The sequence below is a fragment of the Lycium ferocissimum genome, chromosome 1 (assembly GCF_029784015.1).
Source record: "Lycium ferocissimum isolate CSIRO_LF1 chromosome 1, AGI_CSIRO_Lferr_CH_V1, whole genome shotgun sequence".
Classification (NCBI taxonomy): domain Eukaryota; kingdom Viridiplantae; phylum Streptophyta; class Magnoliopsida; order Solanales; family Solanaceae; genus Lycium; species Lycium ferocissimum.
In genome coordinates this window covers 19,849,444-19,862,682 of record NC_081342.1, presented here as the reverse complement: position 1 = coordinate 19,862,682, position 13,239 = coordinate 19,849,444, and the positions used below count along the sequence as shown (strand labels likewise).

General features: G+C 33.0%; 2 protein-coding genes and 1 long non-coding RNA gene across 3 annotated transcripts; 1 reads left to right on the top strand and 2 right to left on the bottom strand.

The window, feature by feature from the left end:
- Nucleotides 1-6: 6 nt before the first annotated feature.
- Nucleotides 7-3,033, bottom strand: LOC132051725 (uncharacterized). Its single transcript, XR_009413871.1, has 4 exons — nt 2,899-3,033; nt 2,709-2,819; nt 2,067-2,123; nt 7-548 (listed from the first exon to the last, which is right to left on the bottom strand). It is a non-coding gene; the product is annotated as an uncharacterized LOC132051725 (long non-coding RNA).
- A 3,117-nt stretch (nt 3,034-6,150) lies between these two features.
- LOC132069518 (uncharacterized) lies at nt 6,151-7,784 on the top strand. The gene is made up of 3 exons (XM_059462856.1): nt 6,151-6,497; nt 6,601-7,211; nt 7,640-7,784. The coding sequence occupies exons 1-2, from the start codon at nt 6,197-6,199 to the stop codon at nt 7,107-7,109; spliced, it is 810 nt and encodes a 269-aa protein (XP_059318839.1). The 5' UTR covers nt 6,151-6,196; the 3' UTR covers nt 7,110-7,211; nt 7,640-7,784.
- A 36-nt stretch (nt 7,785-7,820) lies between these two features.
- On the bottom strand, nt 7,821-10,704 carry LOC132063150 (uncharacterized). The gene is made up of 3 exons (XM_059455593.1): nt 10,387-10,704; nt 8,590-8,919; nt 7,821-8,066 (listed from the first exon to the last, which is right to left on the bottom strand). The coding sequence occupies exons 1-3, from the start codon at nt 10,702-10,704 to the stop codon at nt 7,821-7,823; spliced, it is 894 nt and encodes a 297-aa protein (XP_059311576.1).
- Between the last annotated feature and the right edge of the window lie 2,535 nt (nt 10,705-13,239).

The window sequence follows — 13,239 nt, the reverse complement described above, 5'->3', positions numbered from 1 at the left end:
GAAAGATGTCAGTATAATAAAGACCCATTTTCTATTCTAATTTATCTCATCTCAAAGAAGCACGCAACTTAGTAAAATAGATCAAGTAATATAATGTGATATTACACACATATATATTACAATTTACCACCAATAACCAAATAAGTACTTAACCAGATATGGATCTAGTGAAAGACATTATCAGACTACTAGATTTCTTTGTCTATCAATTTTTATTATAACTTCCAATCAACTTGTGGTAAGGTCTGTATAGACAATACCCTCCCCAAACCCCACTTGTGAAATTATAATGGGTATGTTGTTTTACATTAGTCCTGCCTAATTGACATTTAATTATTTTTTCTTTTTAAATAAATGAGAAACTAACACTTAGAAAAGAAAACCACAGAAGAAGCTATAATTTAGAAGAGAAACAAACATATATGCTTGGCAGATTTCAAAACAGGCCCTCCAAGTGCGCTCGAACCATACTGTCGGTTAAAAAAGAGTAGAAGAGATGTAATATCCATCAAGTTTCAAATCACAAGCAAACTGACCCACATAGATTTCTGTACAAAAAAAGAGATTAATAAACTACTTGAAACTGCAAGACATTAGTGGAGGGATAATTATATTGCAGAAACCCACAGAAACATACTAAAAACAATGCCAAAGCAAGACTCAACTCTAAACTCAACGCTTGAAGCATTATCCCTAAAAACACCACCAACAGCCATATGAAAGTACACCACATACTGCTTTGCAGAACACTGATAAAGACCATAAACAACAGAAAAATATGTCCACGACTAGTTTGAAGAAGGCAAATCAAAACAACACCAGCACCAAGTTTTCCAAAGCTAAACAAATTAATCCTCATGGTTATTTTGCCCGTAGCTGTCCAATTAAACAACATAATCAGTGTTAACTTACTACTTATTTCTTTCATACTAGTGATGATATTTAAGATGAGATCTGTAAATTCAAAATTGAACATGATCAGTGAAGATTAATATCGACCCCAACTTGTTTGGTATCGAACGGTGTTCTTGTAGGGAGAATAAAATAAACATGAAAGCAAACCACTTGCATACACTTGCAATTCCACCTCTTCCAATATATTCACCTTGCTGAAGTTGTTAGTGGCTTCAACACATTTTTATTTTAATTTTCAACAAATAAATAAAGTGAGTCCAATTTCAAGGCTTCACTAAAAAGTTAAAGAGAGAGCTTTATCAAGAAGTGTTAGGTTATCAAACCAATTAGTCTTTTTTTATCCTTGGCAAACCCACTTGACACAGAAAGAGATCCAGAATAACCTTGTCTCATCAATTAATAATGCCTTTCAGCTAATAGGAATGTCCTCATGCCTGGAAAGGTTAGTACATATGATATATGTTCATTTATGTTTATACGTGGTCTATGTGTTTGCATTGTAGTTAAAAGTATTGCTACAGCACAAAGGTCAAAAACAAGCCAGTCTTTCAGTAGTAGCAGAGGTAAGTAACATTTGAGATACTTAACTCCCTTTGATTTTCATGAATAATGCAACAAAGTAGTCTTCCACTGACTCTAGATCAAGAACCCAAAATAACACCTCTGACTCTAGCTCAACAACAACAACAACAACCCAGTAAAATCCCACATCGTGAAGTATGCAGGGAGGGTAGTGTGCTGTGACCTTACTCCTACCAAGGTAGGACGGCTGTTTCCGAAAGACCCTCGGCTCAAGAAAAGCAACTGAGATTCTAGCTCTAGCTCCAAAACCAAAAAAAAATAAAAAAAAATTGAAAGCTCAATAAAGTCAAGGAAAACCATAATTCAAAGTATCATCATCCAAAAGGATCCAAGATCAGCCACCTTAACATACGACATCAGTTGCTATAGAAACACAAGCGATTTCATCAAATCCATTACTAAAACGAGAACGATTCAACAAAACATGGGCTACTTGTTAGAGAAAGAAGGAAAACGCAAATATATCAAGACAGAAAAGGCTTGTGGATAGCAGACAACAATCTATTTCTAGAGTTAAATAAAAGTAACTGACGTAGTTTTGATGAACTGTAAGCAGTAAATAATCTAACCTCTGCTGCTACTTTCTTGTATCTAGCAAATCTTCCTTAACTCCGGCAATTGACAACCTATTCCAAAAATAAGGAAAAAATTAAAAATCTTAATATCGAACTTTAAGCTTTGCAACTTACAAGTGAACGAGTTTCACAAAATCCCTTGACTACTTTGTCAAATAGTTAAACAATAAGAAAGTGATTTTACATAAGTCAGAATAGCACAAACATGTCAAATACGAGTTCGATTGAAACAGAAGCTGGAAGCATATCACAAGTATAAAGGATAAGTCTCCCTAGCTCTAACAATTCTCAAATATTGGTAAAAACAACAACAAATAGCTACAAATGCAACACCAACAACATTCAATTTCAATTTACACTTAGTAAAATTTTAACAAAATAGCTACAAATGCAATCTTTAAACACAAATTCTATCTTTAAACCAAATTAATTGGAATTTCAGTTTGAATACTACAACAACAACAACATTCAATTTCATTTCAAAACCCTAAAATAAAGTTAACATTCTAATCCCTAAAACAAACATTGAACAATCAATAAAGTTAACAAATCTTCTAATTAAACTACAACTATACAAAGTAATGCAACTAATAATGATAAAATGAGATTGAAAAAAAAAAAAAAAAAAGGACTAACCCAGCTGACTGTTCAGTCGGCGGCGGCTGGTGGTTTAACTGGACGGCGTCGGCTACCTGGAGAACGCCGGTGGTAACAAGGACTGCTTAACAAGCTAATCAACAAACCCACCTTCAAAAGTAAGTGACAAGTTCAACATACCAAATTTCTAAGCGAATTCATTTAATTATATAATACTAATTTAGCTAACCTAAAACATACTCAGAAATAGGCGCACATAGTTTCACTTTAGGAACATCAAACAGTTTTGGGGGGAGATGAATGCCGGTGGTGGGAATTTCGGGGGAGATGAGTTTAGAGAGGGTAAATTTTTTTGAAAGAGAAGAGAGAGATGAAATATTTTCATCGAGCTGTGTGGCTGTATTATTTATTGAACTTTACAGCACTTCATCACCACTTGATACAAGACTATCAAGGAAATGGAATCTTTTAATGATACAAGTGTGCACTCACATAATATTCTTTGTCATAAGTGGTGTATGGAAGTTTAAAAATATTTGATCAATCTCTACACTTATTATTGATAATTTTAGAAATTTAATTTCTGCAAAGACTGTTGTTGTATTATCAAAATAATTAGTTGTTATAGAGGGATAATTTTATAAAAGCATACTGTTACAAAAAAACGATTCCGAAAAAAGTGGCTTTTATTGTGAAATGTGTGTTATATATGGTGGCTGCTATAGAAAGGTTTAACTAAACTGTAATCAATTTATTTGGCAAATCTAATCAGAGCCAATATTTTGGTCATTGACACTTCTACCCTTAGTTTGTCTTGGTCTTTAATTTTTGCCTCTCATAACAAATAACTTTTAACTGGGCATAAGTTTATATTTTCGCATTATGATATTGCATAACTTATGCCTCGCACCCTTGCAGAATGTATTAGCTTTATTTAATTTTTAATTTGTAAAATATGCATAAATTTTGAGATTTTAAATATGTATTAGTTTTTTATCCTTTTAAACTATTAAGATTATATATAAAAATAATAATTTTGGATAATTTTTGCCTATAACAGTCAAATAATATTCAAGTATCAAATGTTGTTATACGTGTATAACGCTCTATAACTATAGATGCCAAAAAATGTCATAAAGACTATAGTAGGCCTTATAATGGGGCGAAGTGCATAAATACCCAATTCTAGGACCGCTATTTATGTTGTAGCATAAGTTATTTTTTGGCAAACTTACAGGAATAGCTACCTTAAGATTGGATGTAACCAACCGTAGCTATCATTCCAATATTACAGCTCGTAGCTAATATTATGGCAAAATACGTATTAATTTTGGTGTATTTGGAAGTCTTCACATACACGGATATGTGGCATGGAACGTGTATGATAAAAACAAATCCCTGGATATTAGGCATTAATCATGCGTTTAATATGGAAGGTGAAATTAAATATTTTACAATCTCTTCCAGCAAATTAGATTCCCATTAATCGCACGTTTCTCCTTCTCTCTCTCCTTATTCTTCTTAGTAACGTAAAATCAATCTTCAAAAACATTCAAAACAGAGGGATCGTAAAAAACAGAGGTTTTGATCACACAAAAGGTAATTCGGAGAAAATATTTTACAAATCAAATTCACTGTACAAACAGTTGAAGTACTGCTTTTGTTGAGCGCATTCCATTTGTTGCGTCGTAAAATTGCATTTTGGTGAGTGATGGTTTTGTGGTATTTGATTTTCGCTTTTATCTTTTATTATCTCCATTGTTATATTTTTATATTTTAGGCAGTGATTTGTTCATATCTATGTGTAGTGCCGTCAGTTCATCAATGTGATTAAAAATACACAAACAGTCGACTTCGTGTATGTTTTTTGTGAATCAGTGATGATCTACATATTTGTTTGAATGTTTTGTGAGAGTGTATTTGAATAAATGAAGAACTGATTATCATACCTGTGTATTTGAACAAATGAAGAACTGATTTTCATGTATTTCAACACTTTTTTTGTATGTTTTGTTACACCTAACTGTGTATTTGAACAAATGAACAACTGATTTTCATGTATTTGAACACTTTTTTTGTATGTTTTGTTACACCTAACTGTGTATTTGAACAAATGAAGAACTGATTTTCATGTATTTGAACACTTTTTTTGTATGTTTTGTTACAACTAACTGTCTATTTTGAACAAATGAAGAACTGATTATCATGTATCTGAACACTTTTTTTGTATGTTTTGTTACACCTAACTACATACAAAGATTTGAATGTATGTGTATTGTCCTTACATATGTGTTATTGTATTTGATGCACCAATGAACTGCGTGTCCAAAAATACACATACATTCAAATCTTTGTGTCATAATTTGTATATATTTTGTATGTGTTGATTTTCTCCATTGTTAGTTGTTTTCTATAATAATTCCATATTTTATTTGATAATGTATTTCAGGAGTTTACCAAGCATATTGAATTCGGTTCTTTGGAAAATGTTGTCTATATCTTCGTTGATTAGACACTGTGGTACTTGGAATGATGAGAACCGTTATGTGAATTTCAAAATCGATGCTGTTTTTTTCAAAGAGTATTCGACGTATATGGATTTGTTACAGACAATTGCAACTCAGTTGAAGTTAGACACGACCAGAACAGAAATATACATCAAATACATGGTGGAGGGTAGTGATATGCCGATGGAAATACACAATGATATGGGGGTCAGAGTTTACGTGGATTTGAAGAAAGAGAATAAACAGTTAGCAATGTATCCTTTGTGCATAACTACTAATGATAAAAGCCTTGACAACTGTGTATCTGATGAAAGTTGTATTCAAGGAGAGATTTTGCAAATTGGATACACAAGTCAGTTCGATTCTATGAAAACAGTCGGGTGTGTAGACTTGGCGTCTTCAAGTTATGGCAAGGATGTTCTTTCGTATTTGAAAAAGACACCAATCTAATTATCGAAGACAAAAACCAAAAAGAGGTTGTTGTTGATCAAGTCTACAAGGACAAAAATACATTAAAGGCTGTGATGGCAAATTATGCAATTTCACATAGGTTCAATTTTCGTACAGAGAGGTCTAATGCAATAAGGTACGATCAAAGGTTTTATAGTGTGTATAATGTTATGTATTTATATTGTATAAGTAAATTTATTCTAATAGTTTGTTTAATCGAAATTGTGCTATGTATTTAAGTCTATCATATTATATGCCTTTTATTGACCGATGTTTTTTTTTTTTTTTAATGTATTTATGTTGATCTGTGTATTTGTAGCTACACACTTGTGTGTGTGTCCGAAGAATGTGATTGGAAATTCAGGGCATCAAGTGTTGGGAAATCATAAATGTTCTTAGTCAGGGAGTTCCGTGACAAGCATACATGTCCGCTAAAGGATAAAGTGTATTCGCAACGGCATGCCCCAAGTTGGTTAATAGGAGGGATTGTTAAACCAAAAGTAGCCAACCATAAGAGGAAATACACACCTAATGACATAGCGGATGATGTATTGAAGGACCTTGGCATGAATGTGTCTTACATGGTCGCTTGGCCGGGCTAAAGAGAGGGCTATGAAGGACTTAATGGGTGAGCCATCAGAATCATACAATAAGTTACCCAGATATCTATATATCATGGATAAAACATATCCTGCGTCGCATATACGAATGCGCAAATCCCATGACAACGAGTTCCTGTATGTTTTTATAGCATTATATGCATTTATCAAGGGCTTTGTGTGTTGTAGACCCATTATGGTAGTAGACGGGAGCCACCTTAAAACAGCATACAACAGAACATTCGTTTCAGCAAGCACACTAGACGGTGCAGGTAAGCCAAAAACACTAATATATTTGATATGCAATAAATATTGTATTTATTAAATGTATAAATACATACTAAATTCTTTGTTTAAACGCAACTGAATGTGCAGGCAATATACTTCCCTTAGCATATGGTGTGATAGATTCTGAGAATGACAAGTCTTGGACGTGGTTCTTTGAGCGGTTCAGAGAAGCCTATGGAGTTAGAGAGAATATGTGTATCGTATCCGATAGGCATGAAAGCATAAACAAAGCTGTATGTCTAACTTATCCAAATGTTCCGCATTACGCGTGCATATGGCATTTGTGGGGTAACGTATGTAAGAATTACAAGAAGAGTAAAGATGTTTTGAGTCCAGTGTTTTATGCAATGGCAAAGGAATACACACAGGATGAATTTGATGAGTTGATGGTGAAGGTTGTTAAGGCAGATATTCGGGTGGTAGAGTATTTGGATTTAGCTGGAAGAGAAAAGTGGGCTAGAGTGTATGCATCTGTTAACCGAGGGTGGACCATGACTTCGAACATAGCAGAGTGTATCAATCGTCACCTTGTAGCGGCAAGAGAACTGCCTATATTTGATTTTCTTGAAGAAGTTAGGAAGATGTTTGGGAGATGAAATTACACTAACCGGAGGAACGGTACATACACGTTCACAACACTCTCTAAGAAGTTCCAGGAGATGCTATCAATAAATGAGTATCTATGTTTACGTATGACGGTACGTTTAAGTTCAATTCATTTAAAATATACTTTAGTGACACACATTATCATTAGCTGCGTGTGATTTATTTGGCTGTATTTGGATGCTCAAATTTTTTCATCGTATCTGATCTATTTTTCTGTAATTGTCGGTTGCAGGTTTGTCATGTATTTGTTATGTTTTGGCTGTATTAGTCAGGTTCTATTTGTATATGTGTGCAATCTATTCTTTATTTTTTTCTTTTATTTATTACACATCCTATCCTTTAAATCCAATCTTAAGGTAGCTTGCATCAAATGTTGAAATCTAAAGGTTGATTGGTCTTTGTTATTTTGAATGACAAGCATGTTTGAGGATGTATTTATATATATTTGTCTAAAAGCATATTTATGCATTTATATTTATTTTACTGCATACTCAACAAATACAACTAATGACTTTTGTAGGTGGAACCATCAACCGAATATGTGTACACAGTCCATGATGGAGGAAGGCGTTTCGTTGTTTGCTTGAAAAACAAAACTTGCGCTTGTCGTATGTTTCAAATAGATGAAATTCCTTGCCCACATGCTTGGGCTGTATTAAAAAAGAAAAATCTAAAAGCTGATGATTATTGCTCAGAATTGTTCAAACCGTCGGTGGTACAGCTCGCATTTGTCTCGGCTTCTTGTGTAGTGGAGATTTTGATACATCCTTCTTTTGAGGTTGTTTTGTAGCAGCCAAATGGGGTGGTGTGGAACTAAAATCATCATAATCATCTACAACCTCATGTGTGTTGGTGGTTGCTGCAGTTCTGTTGCTGAGATATGGACGCAGTCCAAGAGTCTCAACCTCAGACATGACCGGCACAATATTATTATATGTAACATGGTCCTGCAAAAATGAACATATGTGAGTTGACCGTTACATATATTTTGTGTACAAATACATGCTTTAGTTAAAAAATTATTGAAACTAGTACTTTCATGAATGTGACATTGAAACTGATTATCATGTATTTGAACATAATGATACTTATAACTCATATGTTCAAATACATGATAATGAGTTCTTCATTTGTTAAAATACACAGTTAGGTGTAATATAAACATACAAGTGTGTATAAATACATATGATTCATATGTTCAAATACATTCTAATCAAGTAAATTTATTGTGTCAAATACACAATATTATTATATGTAGCATGATAATCAAGTAAATTTATTGGTTCAAATCTATAACATGCACAAATTCATACATATGTAAAAGTATATTTAAAAAATATATATACGAATACATGATAATACATGGTTCAAATATGTGTATTTGTGATAAAAAAGAGCATCTATGATAATACAGTTCAAAAAACATGTTTGCTAATGTATAAAACCACTTCTGTTAGGATAGAGAACTACCTCAGATACGTCATCCGTGAACATCCCAGTCATCAGGTGGTTAAATGATGGTGTTGGGTCTACTGTCTTCCAATTTAAGATCCTGGGGATTCGGTCTCCATTTCTTACGGCTAAATCTGGGTCCACATTGGAGCAGCACTCGTATACCCATGCTTGAATAGCAAATGGAAAGCCCCGAAGACAGTAATACTGTTTCGGCTTGTCCATCTTATTGTGAATGCTTTTAATCAAATCAACAAATGCTTCCTTGCCCCATGTGTAGTCTTTGTACCGTCCACTGTCTACCAGGTCAAAATGAAGTCTTGGAATTACGACGTTCCTCTTTCTCACCTGAAAGTATGTAGTTATGAATGAAATATAGCACCGCAATCTTTAAAGCGTCTTGATCTGCATCATCATCTACACCCCAATTCTTGTCATTGAAGCACTCATTTAGATCCATCTTTTTAACGCTTTTTTGGAACCACCAAAGTATTTTTCCAACGATCCATTTTTACCCTCGTTAAAAACGATTTCTTCACCATAACACTTTAACCCAGACATTAATGCAAATTCAAATAGAGAAAATGTCAATTCGGTCCATTAATGTCAATAACAAAAGCATCGTGTGTTTTCTTCAAACTCTCGACCATTAAACACCGAATGTACATTGCCCTTGGACTTCACAATGTTGCATCTGCAAGTACTTTCCAAATATAGTTTTAGAAAATAGCTGCTGTTGTCTTTCTGTAAGTTTGTCCTCCAAGTCCTTTTTGATATTGTGGTTCATGTATAAAGCATATCGTATAGGATGAGTTGGAGGAAATTTAACAAGGAATTTAGGGAAAGTCATATATAAAGAAAGTCATATATACAACATTACCGCAATGTCGATTCTTCAATACACAGTTGTTCAATACACAGTTCATCAGTTGCCTCTTTTTTTTTAAAATTGTTCAAATACATATAACTCATGTATGTATTTGAGTATATGTGTAGTTGCTTCATATTTAAATACATAGTTAGGTGTAACAAAACATACAAAAAAAGTGTTCAGATACATGATAATCAGTTCTTCATTTGTTCAAATACACAGTTAGTTGTAACAAAACATGCAAAAAAAGTGTTCAAATACATGATAATCAGTTCTTCATTTGTTCAAATACACAGTTAGGTGTAACAAAACATACAAAAAAAGTGTAAAAATACATGAAAATCAGTTCTTCATTTGTTCAAATACACAGTTACTTGTAGCATGAACATACAAGTCTGTGCAAATACATATAATTCATATGTTCAAATACATGATATTTAGTTAATCATTTGTTCAAATACACATTTAGGTGTAACAGAACATACAAATTTTTATCAAAAATACATATAACACATGTGTTCAAATACATGATTGTCAGTTAGGTGTAACAAAACATACAAAAAAAGTGTAAAAATACATGAAAATCAGTTCTTCATTAGTTCAAATACACAGTTATTTGTAGCATGAACATACAAGTCTGTGCAAATATATATAATTCATATGTTCAAATACATGATATTTAGTTAATCATTTGTTCAAATACACATTTAGGTGTAACATAACATACAATTTTTTTATCAAAAATACATAAAACAAATGTGTTCAAATACATGATTGTCAGTTCCTCGCTTGTTGAAGAACACATATTTACATGTGCCAAAACACATGATTTGTTAAAAAAGATCAAAGTCCCAGGAATTGAACATTAGTAATAGCAGAGATTGAAGTACATTTTAGCTACACATACATTTTAACAAAAAAAACACACATATTCAAAGAAATACCTGTTTCTTCGCAGGTAATTGCTCTTCTTCGTTCACCTCTACGACTTGTTTCCCCTTGTCGAACAACATCGGTAGTTTTTTCCTCTTCGTCACCGTAGCCGCATCTATTTTCTTTGACGATTTTGCAATTGGTGGATTTGGAACTCTACGAGGATCATGGATATTCTTGGAACGCCTTTCGACCATTTTATCGGCAGAGGCTGCAACAACATTATGTTGTTGTTGAGAAATCCCCAAATCAAACGAAGGAAAAACTATATTTTGAACCGTAAATGGTATACCTCGAGTAACCCTATTAGGTGTTGTTCCGTCTGCCATTAACGGATGCTTTTAAAATTATTCCTCGAAAACCTAAACAAATGGAAGTTGAATACGCTTCAAAATCTGGAAAATATGAAGTAATTATGAAGAAAATACACTAATATAATGTAAAAAACTTACCCAAATACAACTTTCCCCAATTTTCGCAACAATGATTTGAAGATGAAGAATCGTGAAGGAAGGTATTGGAGAAGAAAAAGGAAAGGATTGGAAGTTGAATACGCTTCAAAATCTTTGAAAATATGAAGTTATTCTGAACAAAAATACACTAATAGAATGTAAAAACCTATCCAAATACAACTTCCCCAATTTTCGCAACAATGGTTAGAAGGTGGTGAAACGTGGAGGAAGGTAGTGGAGGAAAAAAAAGGCAAGGATTAATGTTGCTGGAGAGAGAATCTGACGAATTAATTGACTAACCGTTAAACGTGGGATTTGGGGATATGGGGGAGTGTTTTACGTGTGTATTTGGCCTAGTAACTAGAAGTTGCTGATATAGATATGTGCAGTAAATTTAAAAAGTACTTTAGTTACTATTTATAAATAATTTAAATGGTAGTTATTATTAATAAATATGTCTTAAGAGAAGCTACAATCAGTAAAAATTCCTTATTTTTTTATAAATTTATCCACGTTTGAACAATTTCAGACATACGAGACTGAAGTTGCAAAATTTGTGTATGAAGTTTGGGAAACTTCAGACATTTTTAGCATGAAGTGTGGTCTTGTCAAGGCCAAACTTTATACATTTTTTATTAAAATTTATCCTTGGCTTGCCAAGGTCGTCTACTTTGGCATTTTTTACTATGAACATTTTTACCCAAGTTATGGTCTTGGCACGGCCTAATTTCGAACAATTTTTACCGAAGTCATGACCTTAGCAAGGCCGAATATTGAACTTTTTTTATTGAAATTGTCCTCAGCAAAGCGGAGCTTCAGACATTATAATTGAAGTTTAGGGCCTTCAAGAAATGCAAATATAATCACTCTTCATACAGTGAGAGGAAACACATCTAGTGGGATGGATTATAGAATTGGATATATGTATTACATCATGGACCATAAAATGTATTCTACATCAAGAGGCAGCTATTTATGAAAACGTAACAACTTTTTGCTACGAAAACTTAAAAACTAACGTAACAGCTCAATGGATAGAATACATCTGGACATAAAAATGCATATGTATTCATATAGAGTTTGACATCATTACCTAGGTCGCATGTCTAAGAATATAAAAGAATTGATAATCACAAAATTTTAGTGTCTCAAACACCTCTTAGCGATTCTCTATTTCAAGGTCAAGATGATAAATGATACCCGACTATGATTTCGTTTTACTATATTGCACACGAGTATAGGGGTGTTCAACAAAAATACAAAATAGGGACCAAATCAAAGAAGAAAAAAGGGAAAATAACCACACTTCAGTTTTTACAAAATGTAGAAGGTAAAGAATGAGAAACAGAAGGAGAAGAACTAAGAAGATAAAGTTTGTCAATACTGAGCACAAAATATTTTGTTGAATCCGGAAAATGTTTGTTCCATAGCTCCCTTTTTTAGGTACCTTTATAGTATGAGAATCAAGTAACTATAGTGTCCCGAAAATTTTCGTTAAGACTTAAAGAGTTAAACTGCTTCAAACAAGTGCGCACAAAACTGACTTCAAACTGACGCAAAATCCCAATGTATAAGGAATGAGGCTCTTGTTGTGGAGACTTTACCAGAAAAATGAAGTCTGAAAAAATGGAGCCAGCCCAAAAAATCGAAAAAAAGATTCTTGTTGGTTTTATTTTAAAAAAATCTATATATATAATTAATTTGGTTTGGTAAATAAAACACCCAAACCAAACCGACCTATGTATACCCCTAGTCATGAAATAAAGATCTGTTGAGTATGTGGACATTTGCATTCCTACAATCGTATTCTAAAATCTTGTGACTATCGGCGACAATATATATGTACTATGTTTTTGGAATTATAAGTTTGTCGCTTTAGAAACTAGCAATAAAAGAGTTTGTTTCTTTCTTATTCTGTCTTCATTTCCTTTTGAGCGTAATGATTGTTCCATAGCTCCTTTTTAGTTCCCTTTTCAGTATGAGTATCAGGTTTCTAATCAATTGGTTGATTGTTGGTTTTGTGCCCTTAACTATGGAAGAGTTTAATAGAGTAACTTATACTCCCTCCGCCGGCTTTTAAGTGTCTTACTTTCATTTTTTGTTTGTCTTAAAGAGAGTGTCTCTTTCAATATTTAGTAAGTTGACAATTCAAACATCCTACATCACAAGTTTATAATCATAAGATTTAAAGGACATTTTAGTAGATTATACACATTTTAATTTAAGAACACGAGATTCAAAAGTCTCTTTATTTCTTAAAAGGTGAAACATTTTTAACTCTAGAGGGCAATTGAGGTCCAATAGGGGAAGAAAAAGTATTTTTTAACTCAAACATTAACACTAGAGTGAAAGGAAAGCAAATTTGAACCATTTCCAATACTTATAAGGCATTTTTTTACTCCTTTCCGTAAA